Source organism: Gymnoscopelus braueri (genome assembly GCF_963280865.1).
Source record: "Gymnoscopelus braueri genome assembly, chromosome: 9".
NCBI classification, from domain to species: domain Eukaryota; kingdom Metazoa; phylum Chordata; class Actinopteri; order Myctophiformes; family Myctophidae; genus Gymnoscopelus; species Gymnoscopelus braueri.
In genome coordinates this window covers 5,722,521-5,738,986 of record NC_137610.1, presented here as the reverse complement: position 1 = coordinate 5,738,986, position 16,466 = coordinate 5,722,521, and the positions used below count along the sequence as shown (strand labels likewise).

The 16,466-nt window shown below is 42.7% G+C and overlaps 1 protein-coding gene across 1 annotated transcript in view; it reads left to right on the top strand.

The window, feature by feature from the left end:
- Positions 1-4,154: 4,154 nt before the first annotated feature.
- The window catches only part of LOC308091541 (protogenin B-like), a gene marked incomplete at both ends in the record, with an annotated part of 30,580 nt that continues 18,268 nt past the window's right edge, over positions 4,155-16,466 (top strand). Inside the window, 8 exons of the mRNA XM_080437203.1 lie at positions 4,155-4,464; positions 9,839-9,998; positions 10,491-10,624; positions 11,346-11,639; positions 12,538-12,697; positions 13,824-14,071; positions 14,802-14,966; positions 15,520-15,840. Of these exons, the coding sequence (XP_080293329.1) occupies positions 4,155-4,464; positions 9,839-9,998; positions 10,491-10,624; positions 11,346-11,639; positions 12,538-12,697; positions 13,824-14,071; positions 14,802-14,966; positions 15,520-15,840 (1,792 nt within the window). The remainder of the gene's footprint in view (positions 4,465-9,838; positions 9,999-10,490; positions 10,625-11,345; positions 11,640-12,537; positions 12,698-13,823; positions 14,072-14,801; positions 14,967-15,519; positions 15,841-16,466) is intronic.

Sequence of the window (16,466 nt, the reverse complement as noted above, 5' to 3'; positions counted from 1 at the left end):
AGTGAATTAATTCATAAGCAGCTGACTGACTGACTGAACCCATCGATATGTGTTTGTTCATCCTGTCTTTACCTTTATTATACATTCATTCTCTGTTCAATGCAGTGTTAATTTTTTTGAGTAAGACTAAAAGACTAAAAGACTTTTAATGTTTTGATATTTAGTCGACTAAGACTAGACTAAACCATTTCAGAAGACTAAAATGGGACTAAGACTAAATGATGTGTTATTCAAAAGACTAAGACTAAATCAGAATTTGTTTTAAAAATGAACACTGTTTCAATGTTTATGTCTTAAAACTCTGGGTAAACTACCATGTCAGGGTTTATCCAATGGGGGGAAAAGTACTCACAAGTTTTTTTACTTAAGTAAAAAACATCAATACTGCAATGTAGAAATACTCTTGTTACAAGTAAAAGTCCGGAATTCAAAATTGACTTGAGTATTGGCATCAAAATATATTTAAAGTACCAAAAGTAAGAAGTACTCATTATACAGAATGTCCCATTTCACGTTTTCAATTGAATAGAAATCATTTGAAAATAGCAAATCTACAAGCTCACAATGCGTCGCATCACGACACATTGTGAACTAATTGCAGTGGAGTAAAAGTACAATATTATATCTGAGATGTTAGTGGGAGTTGAAGTAAAAGCACTGAGAACTGGAAATACTCCTGTAAAGTAAAACAAAACAAAACAAAAAAACTCCAAAATTGCACTTATAAGTACAGTACTTGAGTAAATGTACTTAGTTACTTTACACCACTGTGTTTAGGGGCAGGGGGAGGGGCTATGGTCATTGGGGGGGGGGGGGGGGGGGCGTGTCCCGTAGAGTCCGGGGACCCCCAGACATCCAACCTTCATTCACAGAGGACCCTCCTGAGGGGCAGCATGTATGAGGAGAGAGGAGAGGATTATAACCACACAGACTGGATAAAATGACCAAGTTCAAGATGAAAGGAATGTCCTTAATGTCCTGGATGCTTTACTATGCTTTATTTATACCTTTAAGTAAGTAACACTTTAATGTTGTTGTTGTGTGTTTGTTGGCTGTGTTGTTTGGTTGTGTGTGTGTGTGTGTGTGTGTGTGTGTGTGTGTGTGTGTGTGTGTGTGTGTGTGTGTGTGTGTGTGTGTGTGTGTGTGTGTGTGTGTGTGTGTGTGTGTGTGTGTGTGTGTGTGTGTGTGTGTGTGTGTGTGTGTGTGTGTGTGTGTGTGTGTTTTAGATTTCTCTGGGCTATTGAAAAAATAGCAGATCTACACGCTTATAGCGTGGCACTATGAATGAGCTTGTAGATCTGCTCTTTTTGAAAAAACAATTGTGAAAATGTGTGCAAATCTTTGAATATTATAAAAAAAAAATTACTCAAATCTTTGCTTCTGGGGGGTCCCTGGAACAAAAATGTTAAGATGAGGGTCCGTGGCCAAATACATGTCATTTTGGGGGTCATTGACATGAAAAAAGTTTGAGAAGCACTGATATTATAGCAACATACGTTCTTTAAAAAAAAAAAGATTTATAGAAGACATTTGTAGAATCCCCCAGAAGCAAAGATTTGAGTAAAAAAAAAATTAAAAGTATATATTCAAATATTTGCACACATTTTCTTGATAAAAAAAAGCAGATCTATGAGCTTATCTGCTATTTTTGAAAAGCCAAAGTGTAAAATATGGATGAAGGGGTTCAAATGATTGTGACGCTTGCAACTAATTTTGCTTGGGACCCCCTGGTATCTCCCCCAAGGACCCCTGGGGGTCCCCAAACCCCACATTGAGAACCAATGGCCTACAGCAGTGGTGCATAAACCTTTTCATGTCAAGGACCCCCAAAATGATATGTATTTCTGCTGTGGACCCCTATCTGAAAAAAAAGATAAACCTTTTGTACCAGGGACCCCCTCCAGATTTGAGTTAAAGATTTGAGTTAAAAATGGTCGCTCTAAAAAATAATTGATATTCTATATTCCAAAGATTTGCACACATTTTCACAATTCACAAAATTCACAAAAATAGCAGATCTACAAGCTCATAGCGCAACACGAGGTGACGCGCAATGAGCTTGTATATGTCTGCTATTTTTTAATAGCCAAACGTATAAAAATGTATTGAGCCATATCACCTGATTTCTCTGGGGCCCCCCTATAGCTGGTACCACCCCCCCAAGGACCCCTGGGGGTCCGCAGACCCCACTTTGAGAACCAATGGCCTGCAGAATTGATCCTACGTGATCCTTGAGGGGTATCTGTAACTCTGAGAGTTTACAAATAGAACCAAATGGACCCTTATGGGTCCATTTGGTTCCATTTGTACACTCTCAGAGTTAAATAAGGAGCATTTTACAGTGTAGATTGTGTCATCGTGTATTGGTTAGTCAGATCACATGACCAGGAAGACCAGGTGACAGGGTAACCCAATTGTATAAGGACACACATTGTTGTGTAAGGTGATGTTGTGATTGAGAACGGCAGGTTGGGGTCCCAGAGATTTAAAGATAAATGGTGTCAAACAGGGGTCCATGGCCTAAGAATTCATATCAAACCGAGGGTCCTTGAAATGAAAAAAAGGTTGAGGACCACACTGCTGGACCAGAACCTTCTAAACCCTATGGATGTTATGAGGTGTGTCATGTTCCAGTGAGTCAGCCTTCATCACAGAGCCTTCATATCTCGGTTGTCAGGCAGAAACCAGCTATGTACAAAATATTAACTTTTCAGTGACATGACAAAAAAACATGTTTTAACACAATCCTGCCTCAGTCATCAAAGTTGGTGACTTTATATATTGTCAGATACTTGTGTCATTATATTATCATCACTTTACCCAAATACAGCTCCAGTCGAGTTAGGAGGTTTTTCCCCATTAATGTTTTGTCCATCATTGATTAGAATGAGAAGGTGGAGTTAGGAGGTTTGACTGACAGTAGTCATGTACAGTGTAAATTGATTTTGACAACAAATTATTCAGTTTCAGTCATAGTCTTTTGAATGAAATTCCAGTTAGTTTTAGTCATCTGAAATGTTTTACTGTTTGTCTAGTTCTAGTCGACTAAATATAAGATTATAGTTGACTAAATCTACAGTTGATTAAGTCGACTAAAATTTATTTTGGCGGTGCCTTGATGACGTCGTAATGGCTGAAAATAGCCGATCTACAAGCTCACAGCATCGCAGCGCAACGCATTGTCAGCTTGTAGATCGGCTATTTTCAGAGCACAACACCCGAGCGCAACCAAACATTAAAAGACTTTTTAAAAGTCTTCAATTCTACTGGATCTCTTCTCCGCTAGTCTTAGTTCTACTGGATCTCTTCTCCGCTAGTCTTAGTTCTACTGGATCTCTTCTGCACTAGTCTTAGTTCTACTGGATCTCTTCTCCGCTAGTCTTAGTTCTACTGGATCTCTTCTGCACTAGTCTTAGTTCTACTGGATCTCTTCTCCGCTAGTCTTAGTTCTACTGGATCTCTTCTCCGCTAGTCTTGGTTCTACTGGATCTCTTCTGCACTAGTCTTAGTTCTACTGGATCTCTTCTGCACTAGTCTTAGTTCTACTGGATCTCTTCTCCACTAGTCTTAGTTCTACTGGATCTCTTCTCCACTAGTCGTACTGGATCTCTTCTCCGCTAGTCTTAGTTCTACTGGATCTCTTCTCCGCTAGTCTTAGTTCTACTGGATCTCTTCTGCACTAGTCTTAGTTCTACTGGATCTCTTCTGCACTAGTCTTAGTTCTACCTGATCTCTTCTGCACTAGTCTTAGTTCTACTGGATCTCTTCTCCGCTAGTCTTAGTCGTACTGGATCTGTTCTCCGCTAGTCTTAGTTCTACTGGATCTCTTCTCCACTAGTCTTAGTTCTACTGGATCTCTTCTCCACTAGTCTTAGTTCTACTGGATTTCTTCTGCACTAGTCTTAGTTTTACCTGATCTCTTCTCCACTAGTCTTAGTTCTACTGGATCTCTTCTCCGCTAGTCTTAGTTCTACTGGATTTATTTTCTTTTTAGTCTAGTTTTTATTTGTTGACAAAATTGTCATTATATTTAGTCATAGTTTTAGTCATCGTAGCTTAGTTTTTATTTGGTTTTGCAGTGAGAAAAGGTAGTTGACCAACATTTTTCGTCATCGTTTTAGTCGACGAAATCAACACTGATCTAATGGGTGCTTTTCTCTCCTCCTCCAGGTGTCCTATGTTTCAGTGAGCTGTCCTTCATCACAGAACCCTCTGACGTCACCGTCGTACCAAAGACCCCGGTGGTCCTGGACTGCCAGGCCCACGGCCAGCCTCCAATCAGCATCAAGTGGCTCAAAGATGGCGTCCTCCTCCTGGCAGAGGAGGAGGCCCAGCGGAGCTTCCTGCCCAACGGCTCTCTGTACCTGCCTTCAGGTTCTCCTTCAGACCAGGGCCTCTACCAGTGTCTGTCCCAGAACCGCTACGGAGCCATCCTCAGCCAAAGATCACGACTGACTATCGCAAGTAAGTGCAGAAGAGAGAAAAAACAATACAAGGATCTAGAGCAGTGGTTTTCAACCCTTTTCATGCCAAGGACCCCTAAATTGATATACATTTGGCCGCGGACCCCCATTTGAAAATGTTTTGTGCCAGGGACCCCCAGAAGCAAAGATATCAGTTAATTTTCGCTTTAAAAAATATAAATATTCAAAGATATGCACACTTTTTCAAGTTTTTTCAAAAATAGCAGATCTACAAACTCATAGCTATGAGCTTGTATATCTGCTATTTTTGAATAGCCAAGGCTAAGCGGTTAAAATGATTCTGACGCTATGTTAACTAATTTCGCTGGGGACCCCCTGGTGCTCCCTCAAGGACCACTGGTGGTCCCCGGACCACTGGTTGAGAACCCCTGATCTAGAGTGCTCAGATCTTGGAAGTCACAACAAAAAGTGCGATGAAGCTCTTTGGTTTGGGGGAACCCTAAAAAACACAACAAAAGAGCTCAAATCTGCTTCAGTTTGGAAGCATTTAAAAAACAATACATCATGGTTTTGAATTCTTTATTTAGAAGTCTGCAGAAAAAAAGCACACGAAAGTACAGTTCAAATACAAGCTCAACTAAATAGGATTAAAAAGCCCAAGGAAGCCATGGCTTGTTTCAATTGGGGTCCTTTTGTACTCAGTTCATAGTGATGTAGTGTTTTGATATTTCCAATGTGAAATAGCCACTCAATAAAATAAATGTAAACGTTCTTGCCAGTGATTTAAAATGTATCATGTTCAGTGTACTTTATACAGGCTGTAAAACATGGATGGAGTTGATCTAGAAGCTTATAAATGTAATACTCATGTCGATCGGTTGTGGTTTATATAAGTTTATATAAGTTTATATAAGTGTGTATATTTATATATATATATATACACCGACTTAATGGATCAAAACGCACTTCATCAAAAATGTTCCATATTGTTCCATATAAGGAAAAAACTAACAAAAGGGCTTTAACAGGTCCTGCTGTGCTGTGTGTTTGTGATTATTGTCTGTGTGCGCGCGCACACACACACACACACACACACACACACACACACACACACACACACACACATACACACACACACGTGTGTGTATGTGTGTGGGCTGCTCTGCCAGGCAGCATGAATCTCTCCAAAGGCCAGTTTTTTTTGTGTGTTGCTTTTCACACTTTCCACTCTTTGTTTTGAGTTGACCCTGGCTGACCCTTGACTCTGACCCCGGCCTGGAAGAACACAGCAGACTGTGGTGGTCAGTATAGGACGGACAGGAGGGACAGCTGGGTCTATTCACCAGGCCTGAGCGGACGCTCACACACTTTGCATTTTGACTTTGGGGACGGTGTGGGGGGGGGGGGTCACGGACAAAAACGTGACCCCCTCCTCTCCTCCTCATAGAGACCGCTGTGAGGCTTCACATGAGAACCTAACTGGTTCTACATCTCATCTATTAGAGCATTACTACCTTCATCATCTATCGTCACACATGTCTTCATCACTATTATTATAGATGGAAAAAGTGCAAACAACACACACACATCCCATACCCCAGTGTTGGTTGCCATGTCTGCTTATTATAAGCGACTTTGGGATTGTTTTTTTTCCCTCTGTTTGCAGATTGTGAGTTCTGAGCCGTTGTTGTTGTCAGGCTCTTCTTCCTCAGAGTTCTATACCGTCAACAACAACAACAAAACCACTGTCAAGGTTGTGTGAGAACTAGAGGAGTGACGTGTTGGCAGTGAGGGGGTTAAAAGGTTCTGGACTGGGCTGGGGGAGGGGAGGGGGGAGAAGGGGAGGGGCTAAGGGTTTAGTTTGGGGTTGAGGAGGAGGAGGAGGAGAAGGAGGAGGAGGAAGAAGAGGGGGTTCCATGGCTGGCTGGCAGGCAGGAGGTTAAAAGGTTGTGGTCCAGTGGAGGACAGACCCTGCATGGCAGTGAAGGGGTTAAAGGTGGAGGGAGGGAGGGAGGGGTTAAGAGGGGGAGGAGCCTCCTCTGCCTGCCCTCTCCTTCTGTCCAACTATAGGGGCCCTGGGGGTCAGAGGTCAACCAGGAAGAGGCTCTGTGATGTCACTGCCCTGTCCTGCTCTGTTCCATTCAGTGTAGCACAGTGGTCCTCAAACAGAGGGTGAGGGGGGGGGTGGAAGGGGGGAGGGGGACATTGATCCAACATGGTATTGACTTCCTGGGACTGCGGAGGATGGGGGGGTGTGGAGGTCAAAGGTCGAAGGTCGAAGCTCATGGTTATTGTCATGGGGTGGAGGTTTGTGTGGAGGCTTAGAATAAATAGATACGACCATGTGACTCAGCTTATTCACACTGACCACAACATAAAGAAACCTCCATTGGTCAGATCCTAGATCAGCAATGTTTTAGTCAACCAATAGTAAGGAGTATACACGATTCTGAGATCTAAGAGTTAAAGAGCTGGAGAGACATGGAGACCCCTGTTACTGAACAAACACTCTATAGTAATGATTACTATCACAATATAGAGCTATTTAACACTGTTGCTGAACAACCACTCTATAGTAATGATTACTATCACAATATAGAGCTATTTAACACTGTTACTGAACAACCACTCTATAGTCATGATTACTATCACAATATAGAGCTATTTAACACTGTTACTGAACAAACACTCTATAGTAATGATTACTATGAGCTATTTAACACTGTTACTGAACAAACACTCTATAGTAATGATTACTATCACAATATAGAGCTATTTAACACTGCTACTGAACAAACACTCTATAGTAATGATTACTATCACAATATAGAGCTATTTAACACTGTTACTGAACAAACACTCTATAGTAATGATTACTATCACAATATAGAGCTATTTAACACTGTTAAAGAACAAACACTCTATAGTAATGATTACTATCACAATATAGAGCTATTTAACACTGTTACTGAACAAACACTCTATAGTAATGATTACTATCACAATATAGAGCTATTTAACACTGTTACTGAACAAACACTCTATAGTAATGATTACTATCACAATATAGAGATATAAAACACTGTTACTGAACAAACACTCTATAGTAATGATTACTATCACAATATAGAGCTATTTAACACTGTTACTGAACAAACACTCTATAGTAATGATTACTATCACAATATAGAGCTATTTAACACTGTTACTGAACAAACACTCTATAGTAATGATTACTATCACAATATAGAGCTATATAACACTGTTACTGAACAAACACTCTATAGTAATGATTACTATCACAATATAGAGCTATTTAACACTGTTACTGAACAAACACTCTATAGTAATGATTACTATCACAATATAGAGCTATTTAACACTTATTTAAAAAAAAAAGAAATATCACTTAATGCACCTTTAAACTATTCTGGTTCTAGTCCAAGTGGATGATGGTTGAGGCAGTGAATTGATCTGTGTTTTATCAATAACCGCATCAGTCAGACTGATGGATCTATTGATCCATTGATCTATTGATCCATTGATCCATCGATCGGAGCCAGCTGGTCGATAGTGAGCCCTTAGCTCTCAGCTGGTCAGAGGAGCTGCATCATGGAATCACATAATGATGATCAATATTCACATCCATCACATCATTCACCCTGTTCGCCCATTAAGACCGGACCGAACACATGTGTGTCAATTTAAGATTTCTTTGGCTGTTCAAAAATAGCAGATATACAAGCTCAAGCTTGTATTATCTTCTTTTTTTACCTTCTTATGCAAAGGTTAAAATGTAATTTATCCCTAACATGTTATTTAGACGGATGCCAGGTTCATTTGTAGACCTGGCATCCTATACTTTGTATAGCTTACATGTACAGTTTATGTATTTATTTTATTTATATTATAATGTTAGACTGATGCTGTAGGTTCTTGGTTTACCTGTGATCCTATAGTTTACTGAGACACACTGTCTCTCTGTATTCTATGATCCTATAGTTTACTGAGACACTACACTGTCTCTCTGTATTCTACAAGTAAGACGCGCGAACGCTGGAAGCGAACGCAGCTCGAAAATATTGTGTATTTACGGACTTGTAATCCGTGTTATTTCACTGTGATGGGGAGAGAAGTGTGTGTGTGTGTGTGTGTGTGTGTGTGTGTGTGTGTGTGTGTGTGTGTGTGTGTGTGTGTGTGTGTGTGTGTGTGTGTGTGTGTGTGTGTGTGTGTGTGTGTGTGTGTGTGTGTGTGTGTGTGTGTGTGTGTGTGTGTGTGTGGTTGCATTTAAATCAGAGCATTGTCTAAATTCCTGCACTCTGGCGCCCTCTACATAGGTAGTGCATACACACAGACAGACAGACACACAACCTGAGCAGGGTTACATAGTAAGCTCCACTTGGTCGGAGGCGCGGCTTCGCCGCGCCTCCTTCCGCGTTCGCAATAATCCTATAGTTTACTGAGACACTGCACTGTCTCTCTGTATTCTATGATCCTATAGTTTACTGAAACACTACACTGTCTCTGTATTCTATGATCCTATAGTTTACTGAGACACTACACTGTCTCTGTATTCTATGATCCTATAGTTTACTGAGACACTACACTGTCTCTCTGTATTCTATGATCCTATAGTTTACTGAGACACTACACTGTCTCTTTGTATTTTATGATCCTATAGTTTACTGAGACGCTACACTGTCTCTCTGTATTCTATGATCCTATAGTTTACTGAGACACTACACTAGTACACTGCCTCTATGTATTCTATGATCCTATAGTTTACTGAGACACTACACTGTCTCTCTGTATTCTATGATCCTATAGTTTACTGAGACACTACACTGTCTCTCTGTATTCTATGATCCTATAGTTTACTGAGACACTACACTGTCTCTATGTATTCTATGATCCTATAGTTTACTGAGACACTACACTGTCTCTCTGTATTCTATGATCCTATAGTTTACTGAGACACTACACTGTCTCTCTGTATTCTATGATCCTATAGTTTACTGAGACACTACACTGTCTCTATGTATTCTATGATCCTATAGTTTACTGAGACACTACACTGTCTCTCTGTATTCTATGATCCTATAGTTTACTGAGACACTACACTGTCTCTCTGTATTCTATGATCCTATAGTTTACTGAGACACTACACTGTCTCTCTGTATTCTATGATCCTATAGTTTACTGAGACAGTACACTGTCTCTCTGTATTCTATGATCCTATAGTTTACTGAGACACTACACTGTCTCTCTGTATTTTATGATCCTATAAAGAGCGTCTGATAAATGAATGCATTGTTAATTGAATCATGATGACAGGTTTTTTTCACCGCTATGTTTTACTTTCGTTTTAACTACAGTATGTGTGACATCATTGTTTTTTTGTTTGTTTTTTTAAGGTGCCTCAGAGTTTGTAGAGCATCCTGTCGCCATGGTAACGACTGAAGGTTCTCTGGCTCGCTTCTCCTGCACAGTGATGACATCATCATCCCGCGCCCAACCCGCGCCCGCCATCACCTGGGAACACAACCACACCGCACTTCCTCTGCACACAGACAGGTACGCATGCACACAGACAGGTATGGATGCACACAGACAGGTACATATGCACACAGACAGGTATGGATGCACACAGACAGGCATGCATGCAATCGTTGAAAAATAGGCTTAATTTTACGGTCTGTAGAAACCAAATGGCGTCACTCTGTCCATACTTTTTACAGTCACACAGACAGGCAGGCAGACAGACAGGCAGGCAGGCAGGCAGGCAGATAGATAGACAGACAGACAGACAAGCAGACAGACAGACAGACAGACAGACAGACAGACAGACAGACAGACAGACAGACAGACAGACAGACAGCTCAGATCCTTAGATACATTATTTGCATGTTCACACATAGACAGTTTTAACCATTGCTTTTGAGTGCTCAGATCTTTTCAACTTATTTTATTTTATACACGTGTGTGTGTGTGTGTGTGTGTGTCTGTGTGTGTGTGTGTGTGTGTGTGTGTGTGTGTGTGTGTGTGTGTGTGTGTGTGTGTGTGTAGAATCACTGTGCTGCCCAACGGGGTCCTGCAGATCTACAACGTGCGGTCGGCAGACTGCGGTCAGTACCGATGTGTCGCCACCAACGTCATCGGCTGTGTGAAGAGTGATGACGCAACACTGACCGTCATCAAAGGTTATTAGTTACATCATCATCACCTGACTGACATTATTATTACAGATAATCACCAGTATTGTTTGACGTGATCGATAGAATTGTAGAATCACAGAATCATCTGTTGAAGAAAAATACTAAAATAAATTAATCTGTTGAGAAATTGTGGAAATAGCCGATGTGAATTTAGATTTTATGTTCGCTAAAAAATATATATATATTCAAAGATTTGCACACATTTTCACAATTTTTTAGTGGTGCCAACCACTGCTACATTTGACCGTGTGTGTTTGTGTGTCCGTCCGTCCGAGCACGGCAACAACAGCTGCAGCTGATTGCAACACAAACATGCAACCAGTTACACTGATTCAACACAAACAGGAGACAGTGCAACACATGCGCCACTTAAAGATATGCACGCACACACACACACACGCACACACGCGCACACGTAACATGCAGACCTGCGAGGTGCACCGTGCACACACACACACACACACACAAGCCAGCACTGCACACGTGCAAGCCAGAACTGCACACGTGCACACACACACACACACACACACACACAAAAATAAATTCACAAAAAATGGGAATCGTGTATACTCCTTACTATCTATTTTGACTTTTTCCCCCTAAATAGATATCTGTTCATGTACAGTATATATATGTATCCTTGTCTCTGTTTCAGGTTGTGGTCTTGCAGCTCTAGTAATGTATGTGTATGTGTCTCTGTTTACAGGGTCTGGTCTTGCAGCTCTACAAAGACCCAGAATCCTCGCTGCTCCCCAGAACGTGACGGCCTCTCTCCATCAGAGCGTGGTCTTGGAGTGCGTTGCGGGGGGAAACCCGCAGCCCATCGTATCGTGGAGCCGGGCGGACAGCCGGCCCATCGACGCCAACACCCGGGTGCTAGGCAACGGAAACCTGCTCATCACCGACGCCCAGGCCCGCCACAGCGGACTCTACCTCTGCCGAGCCACTACGCCGGGCACCCGCAACTCCACCATGGCTGCTGCCAACCTCACTGTTCTTGGTAAAACTATAGATCTAATACCAACCTCACCGTTCTGGGTAAAACTATAGATCTAACTGTATACCAACCTCACTGTTCTGGGTAAAACTATAGATCTAATACCAACCTCACTATAAAGAAAACATCATATGGATGGACCTGGTATGTATCATCAGTGTTGTAGCCTGGGGTCATCGGGTGTTTCGGGTCTCGCAACAACATACACCATCACCCAGGTGACCCAGCCGGGGTTGATCAAGCCCCGACTTACATCCCAGTACCTACCCACGGTCAGTCCTCTTAGGGAAAGACAGGGACCCTCAGTCCGCTTCTCCGGAACTACTCTCCCGGGACTGGGGGGAGAGGAGATACTCTGGCTCGTGGAGGGACTAGGCTCTGTGGGTGGCCTCCTGGCCGGGCTCCTCCTTCGTCTCACCAGGTCCAGGACCTGAGCGTTGCACCAGACTCCCCCGTTCCAAACATTTCCTTCTGGCGTGATGGTTTCTTGGGCCGTGGTGGTACTGCAGGCTCCACTTGCGGCTTGCTTGAATGGTCCTCCTTAAAGGCCTCACCGTGGGTTTGTTGGGCTTCTTCCTCATAGAGGACACAGGCTGGGGCGCTAACCCATACTGCTCCCGGATGCCGTCTACATTCAGGCTGTCAACCGTCTCTCCAGTGGTCACCAAACTATTCCTGGTTGTCACATAGTCTATTCCTATGAGCCACTATAAATAGAATCACTATAAAGACAACATCACATGGATGCACCTGGGACGTATCATCAGTGTTGTAGCCTGGGGTCATAGGGTGTTTCGGGTCTCTGTTCTTATCGTTATCTTTATTTTTAATAAATGGTGAATGTAATGTATGTTCCAGTACAGCACTCTTTAATAAATGGTCATTATCATGTATGTTCCAGTCCCTCCGTCCATCACTGAGCGCCCAGAGAGCCAGACCAGGCCCAGGGCGGGCACTGCCCGCTTCATGTGCCAGGCTGACGGGGTGCCCGCCCCTCACATCACCTGGCTCAAGAACGCACAGGAAGTGCATTTAAATGGCAGGATCCAGATGTACAACAGGTACTAATTACACTAATGAATTATAATATGGACATGTTGTTATTACTACCAATACTAATTACACTAATGAATTATAATATGGACATGTTGTTATTACTACTAATACTAATTACACTAATGAATTATAATATGGACATATTGTTATCACTACCAATACTAATTACACTAATGAATTATAATATGGACATATTGTTATCACTACCAATACTAATGAACACTAATTAATTATAATATAAACATATTGTTATTGCTACCAATACTAATTAACACTAATGAATTATAATATATATAAACATATTGTTACTACTACTACTAATATTGTACTACCACAACTAATACTAATTAACATGAATTAACACATTGAATGCCAAAAACGGTCCGGACCGTTTTTGAGGGTCCAAACGAGAAGTGCCGAAAACGGTCCGGACCGTTTTTGACCCAATTCTATTTTTATACATGTGGGCCACGTGGGGCGCTAAAACGAAACTTTGACATCACCCAAGCAGTTTCTGAGAAGAAGAGGCTGGATGTGGCTCCATGTCAAAAATCCTTCCGGTCGGCGTTTTCAATGTTATCTCCTTGATTAAAAGCTTAATATCTCCATTTCTTTTTAATGTGGTGGAAACGAGCCGTTTTCGATCGGCGATCACGCTGCAATGGAGGGTCGCGTTGGAAATATTATTGTTCCAGGCGTTAGTCGGGACCCTCCGCCGTCTCGCACGCACGCTTTGTTTACATGCACTTCCGCGTCAGGGCTTCTCACAGCACGAAATGTATAACGCAAGTGGATGGAAGAAATGCTGGCACTCAACGTATAATATTTTAATAAACCTCTGGCACCCAATGTGTTAACATTCCCTCATGTAGATTACGTTAGGATCTAGTCTTCTTATGCTGGATTACCTTCCCTCATGTAGATTACGTTGATATTTCCTTATGTGGATTTACCTTTTCTGTTCCCTCTCCTGTTCTTACTCTCTCTATCTCTATCATCTCCATTCTGATGATAGAAAACTTACAAAATGAAGGCATGCAAAGAAAGAAAATGAATTCACCCACTTCTTTACACCTGTAAACCTGTTGATGTGACAATAAAGTGTATTCTGATGGATGGTTGTCTCCTCAGTAAACTGGTGATCACTCAGATCATCCTGGAGGACGACGCCATCTACCAGTGCGTGGCGGAGAACGGAGCGGGCTCGGTGCTGTCGACGGCGCGGCTCATCGTGGTGATGTCTGAGGACCGGCCCGGCGCGCCGCGGGACGTCCACGCCGAGACCATCTCCAGCTCCGCCATCCTGCTGGCCTGGGGCCGACCCACCTACAACGCTGACAAAGTCATCGCCTACTCCATACACTACATGAAGGCTGAAGGTACAGTACCTACTCTATCCACTAGGCTGAAGGTACAGTACCTACTCCATCCACTAGACTGAAGGTACAGTACCTACTCCATCCACTAGACTGAAGGTACAGTACCTACTCCATCCACTAGACTGAAGGTACAGTACCTAGTACTACTCTATCCACTAGACTCAAGGTACAGTACCTACTCTATCCACTAGGCTGAAGGTACAGTACCTACTCCATCCACTAGACTGAAGGTACAGTACCTACTCCATCCACTAGACTGAAGGTACAGTACCTACTCCATCCACTAGACTGAAGGTACAGTACCTAGTACTACTCTATCCACTAGACTCAAGGTACAGTACCTACTCCATACACTAGACTGAAGGTACAGCACCTACTCTATCCATTAGACTGAAGGTACAGTACCTACTCCATACACTACATGAAGGCTGAAGGTAAGAGGTTGTTTCTTTCTGGAACATATAGGTTTTAAGAGTGATTTAAAAGTCAGTGAGGCCAATTGAGACGATTGGTTAAGCATTCCTAGGAGCTCGGACGGCGATCACTCTTAGTTACAAGGCACGATTTAGGGACCCCCTGCGAAGCTGCTTCACACATCGGCCGCAGAATTGGTGACACCAATGTCTAATAATGGCAGATATATATAACAGCCAAACCGAAACATATGTGTCAGGCTTTCATCTTAACGTGTCTTTGTGGTTCTTCTTCACGTGTTTTGCACGTCGTTCAGGTCTGAACAACGAGGAGTACCAGGCGGTGATCGGGAACGACACCACCAGCTACATCATCGACGACCTGGAGTCGGCGAGGAACTACAGCTTCTACATCGTGGCCTACATGCCCATGGGCGCCAGTCGCATGTCGGACCAAGTCAGCCAACACACCCTGGAAGATGGTGAGAAAAATAAATATCATTTTGGGGGTACTCAAAAAAATAAATACTGATTTAGAAGGCATTTGTAGAATGGGCCTCAGATCTTCATGAGTTAAATAAAACATGCAAGTACTTGTAGCTCTGTTGGACCGATCTGGATGATATGCAGTGGTGGAAAAAGTACTCAAATGTTTTACTTGAGTAAAAGCATCAATACTGCAATGTAGAAATACTTTGTTATGAGTAGAACAAGTCCGGAATTCAAAATGGACTTGAGTAAGTTGAAAATAGCAGATCTACAAGCTTACAATGCATCACATTGCGATGCATTGTAAGCTTGTAGATCTGCTATTTTCAAAAAGCCGAAATGTATATAGGGCTGAAGTGGTTAATGTATGTTTTGTACAATATTTGGATCCGAGATGTTGTGGAGTAGAAGTAAAAAGTACTGAAAATTGTAAATACTCCAGTAAAGTACAAATGCCTCAAAATGGTACTTAAAAGTACAGTACTTAAAGTAAACGTACTTAGTTTCTATCCACCACTGATGACGATGATGGTGTTTTCTCTGCAGTACCGCTGAGGACCCCAGAGCTGTCCCTGAGCAGCTCCAGTCCCACAGACATCCAGGTGAGCTGGCGGCCCCTCCCCGCCAAGCTGAGCCGCGGGCGGGTCCAGGCGTACCGGCTGGCGTGGCGCGGCGCCACGGCGGCGGCGGGCGAGGGCGAGGCGGTGCAGACTGTGGAGCTGGCGGACAACGCCACCCGCTACCTCCTAGAAGACCTGCAGCCAGACACCATCTACCTGCTACGCATGGCGGCTTCCACCAGGGTGGGCTGGTGTGAACCCACCGCATGGACCTCTCACCGGACCCCCCGGACCTCCAGCACCAAAGGTATATCGTACGGCATATACTGTACAGTACCACCTGGTGGACAGATTAAATAGCCTACTCGTGGAATAACCCATTAACTCATTTGCCACAGACGTAATAAACATATATTTTTTTTAAATTAGATTTTATAAAAGACCGCACTGTTCTTTATCACCCGCAATAACCACTTTCACTGTAACTCACCCGGATACGGTCATCCGAAGATTTCCGTTTCCGTCCGCTTCCTGTTTAAAGACGGGGTGCCGTGATTTTCAGTGTTTTTTCCCCCCCCTAAAACATGATCATCAGGTATTATGGTTATAACTAGGAGGAAGATTTTTTTCAAAAAAGTGTACAGAAAGTGTTAAAATTATGTTTTTATGTGGACACGCCTCCAGTTCAGTATACCTGGTTCTCACCTTAGCACCTCCCACCTGTCCTAGTCCCTCCTCCTCCTCATGCCCACACCTGTTGTGTTATGATAATGAGGGGGAGGGTATATTTCTACTGTGTCATTAAAGCGCTGTTTTTCTATTGGCACGTTTGACCCTCAAGGTTTCAGCCTCCAGGAAGAAACTCAAAATAGTCAGAGAAGACATAAAACACCATAAAAACACCACCAGGGGGCTTAATGAAGTTCTATCAAC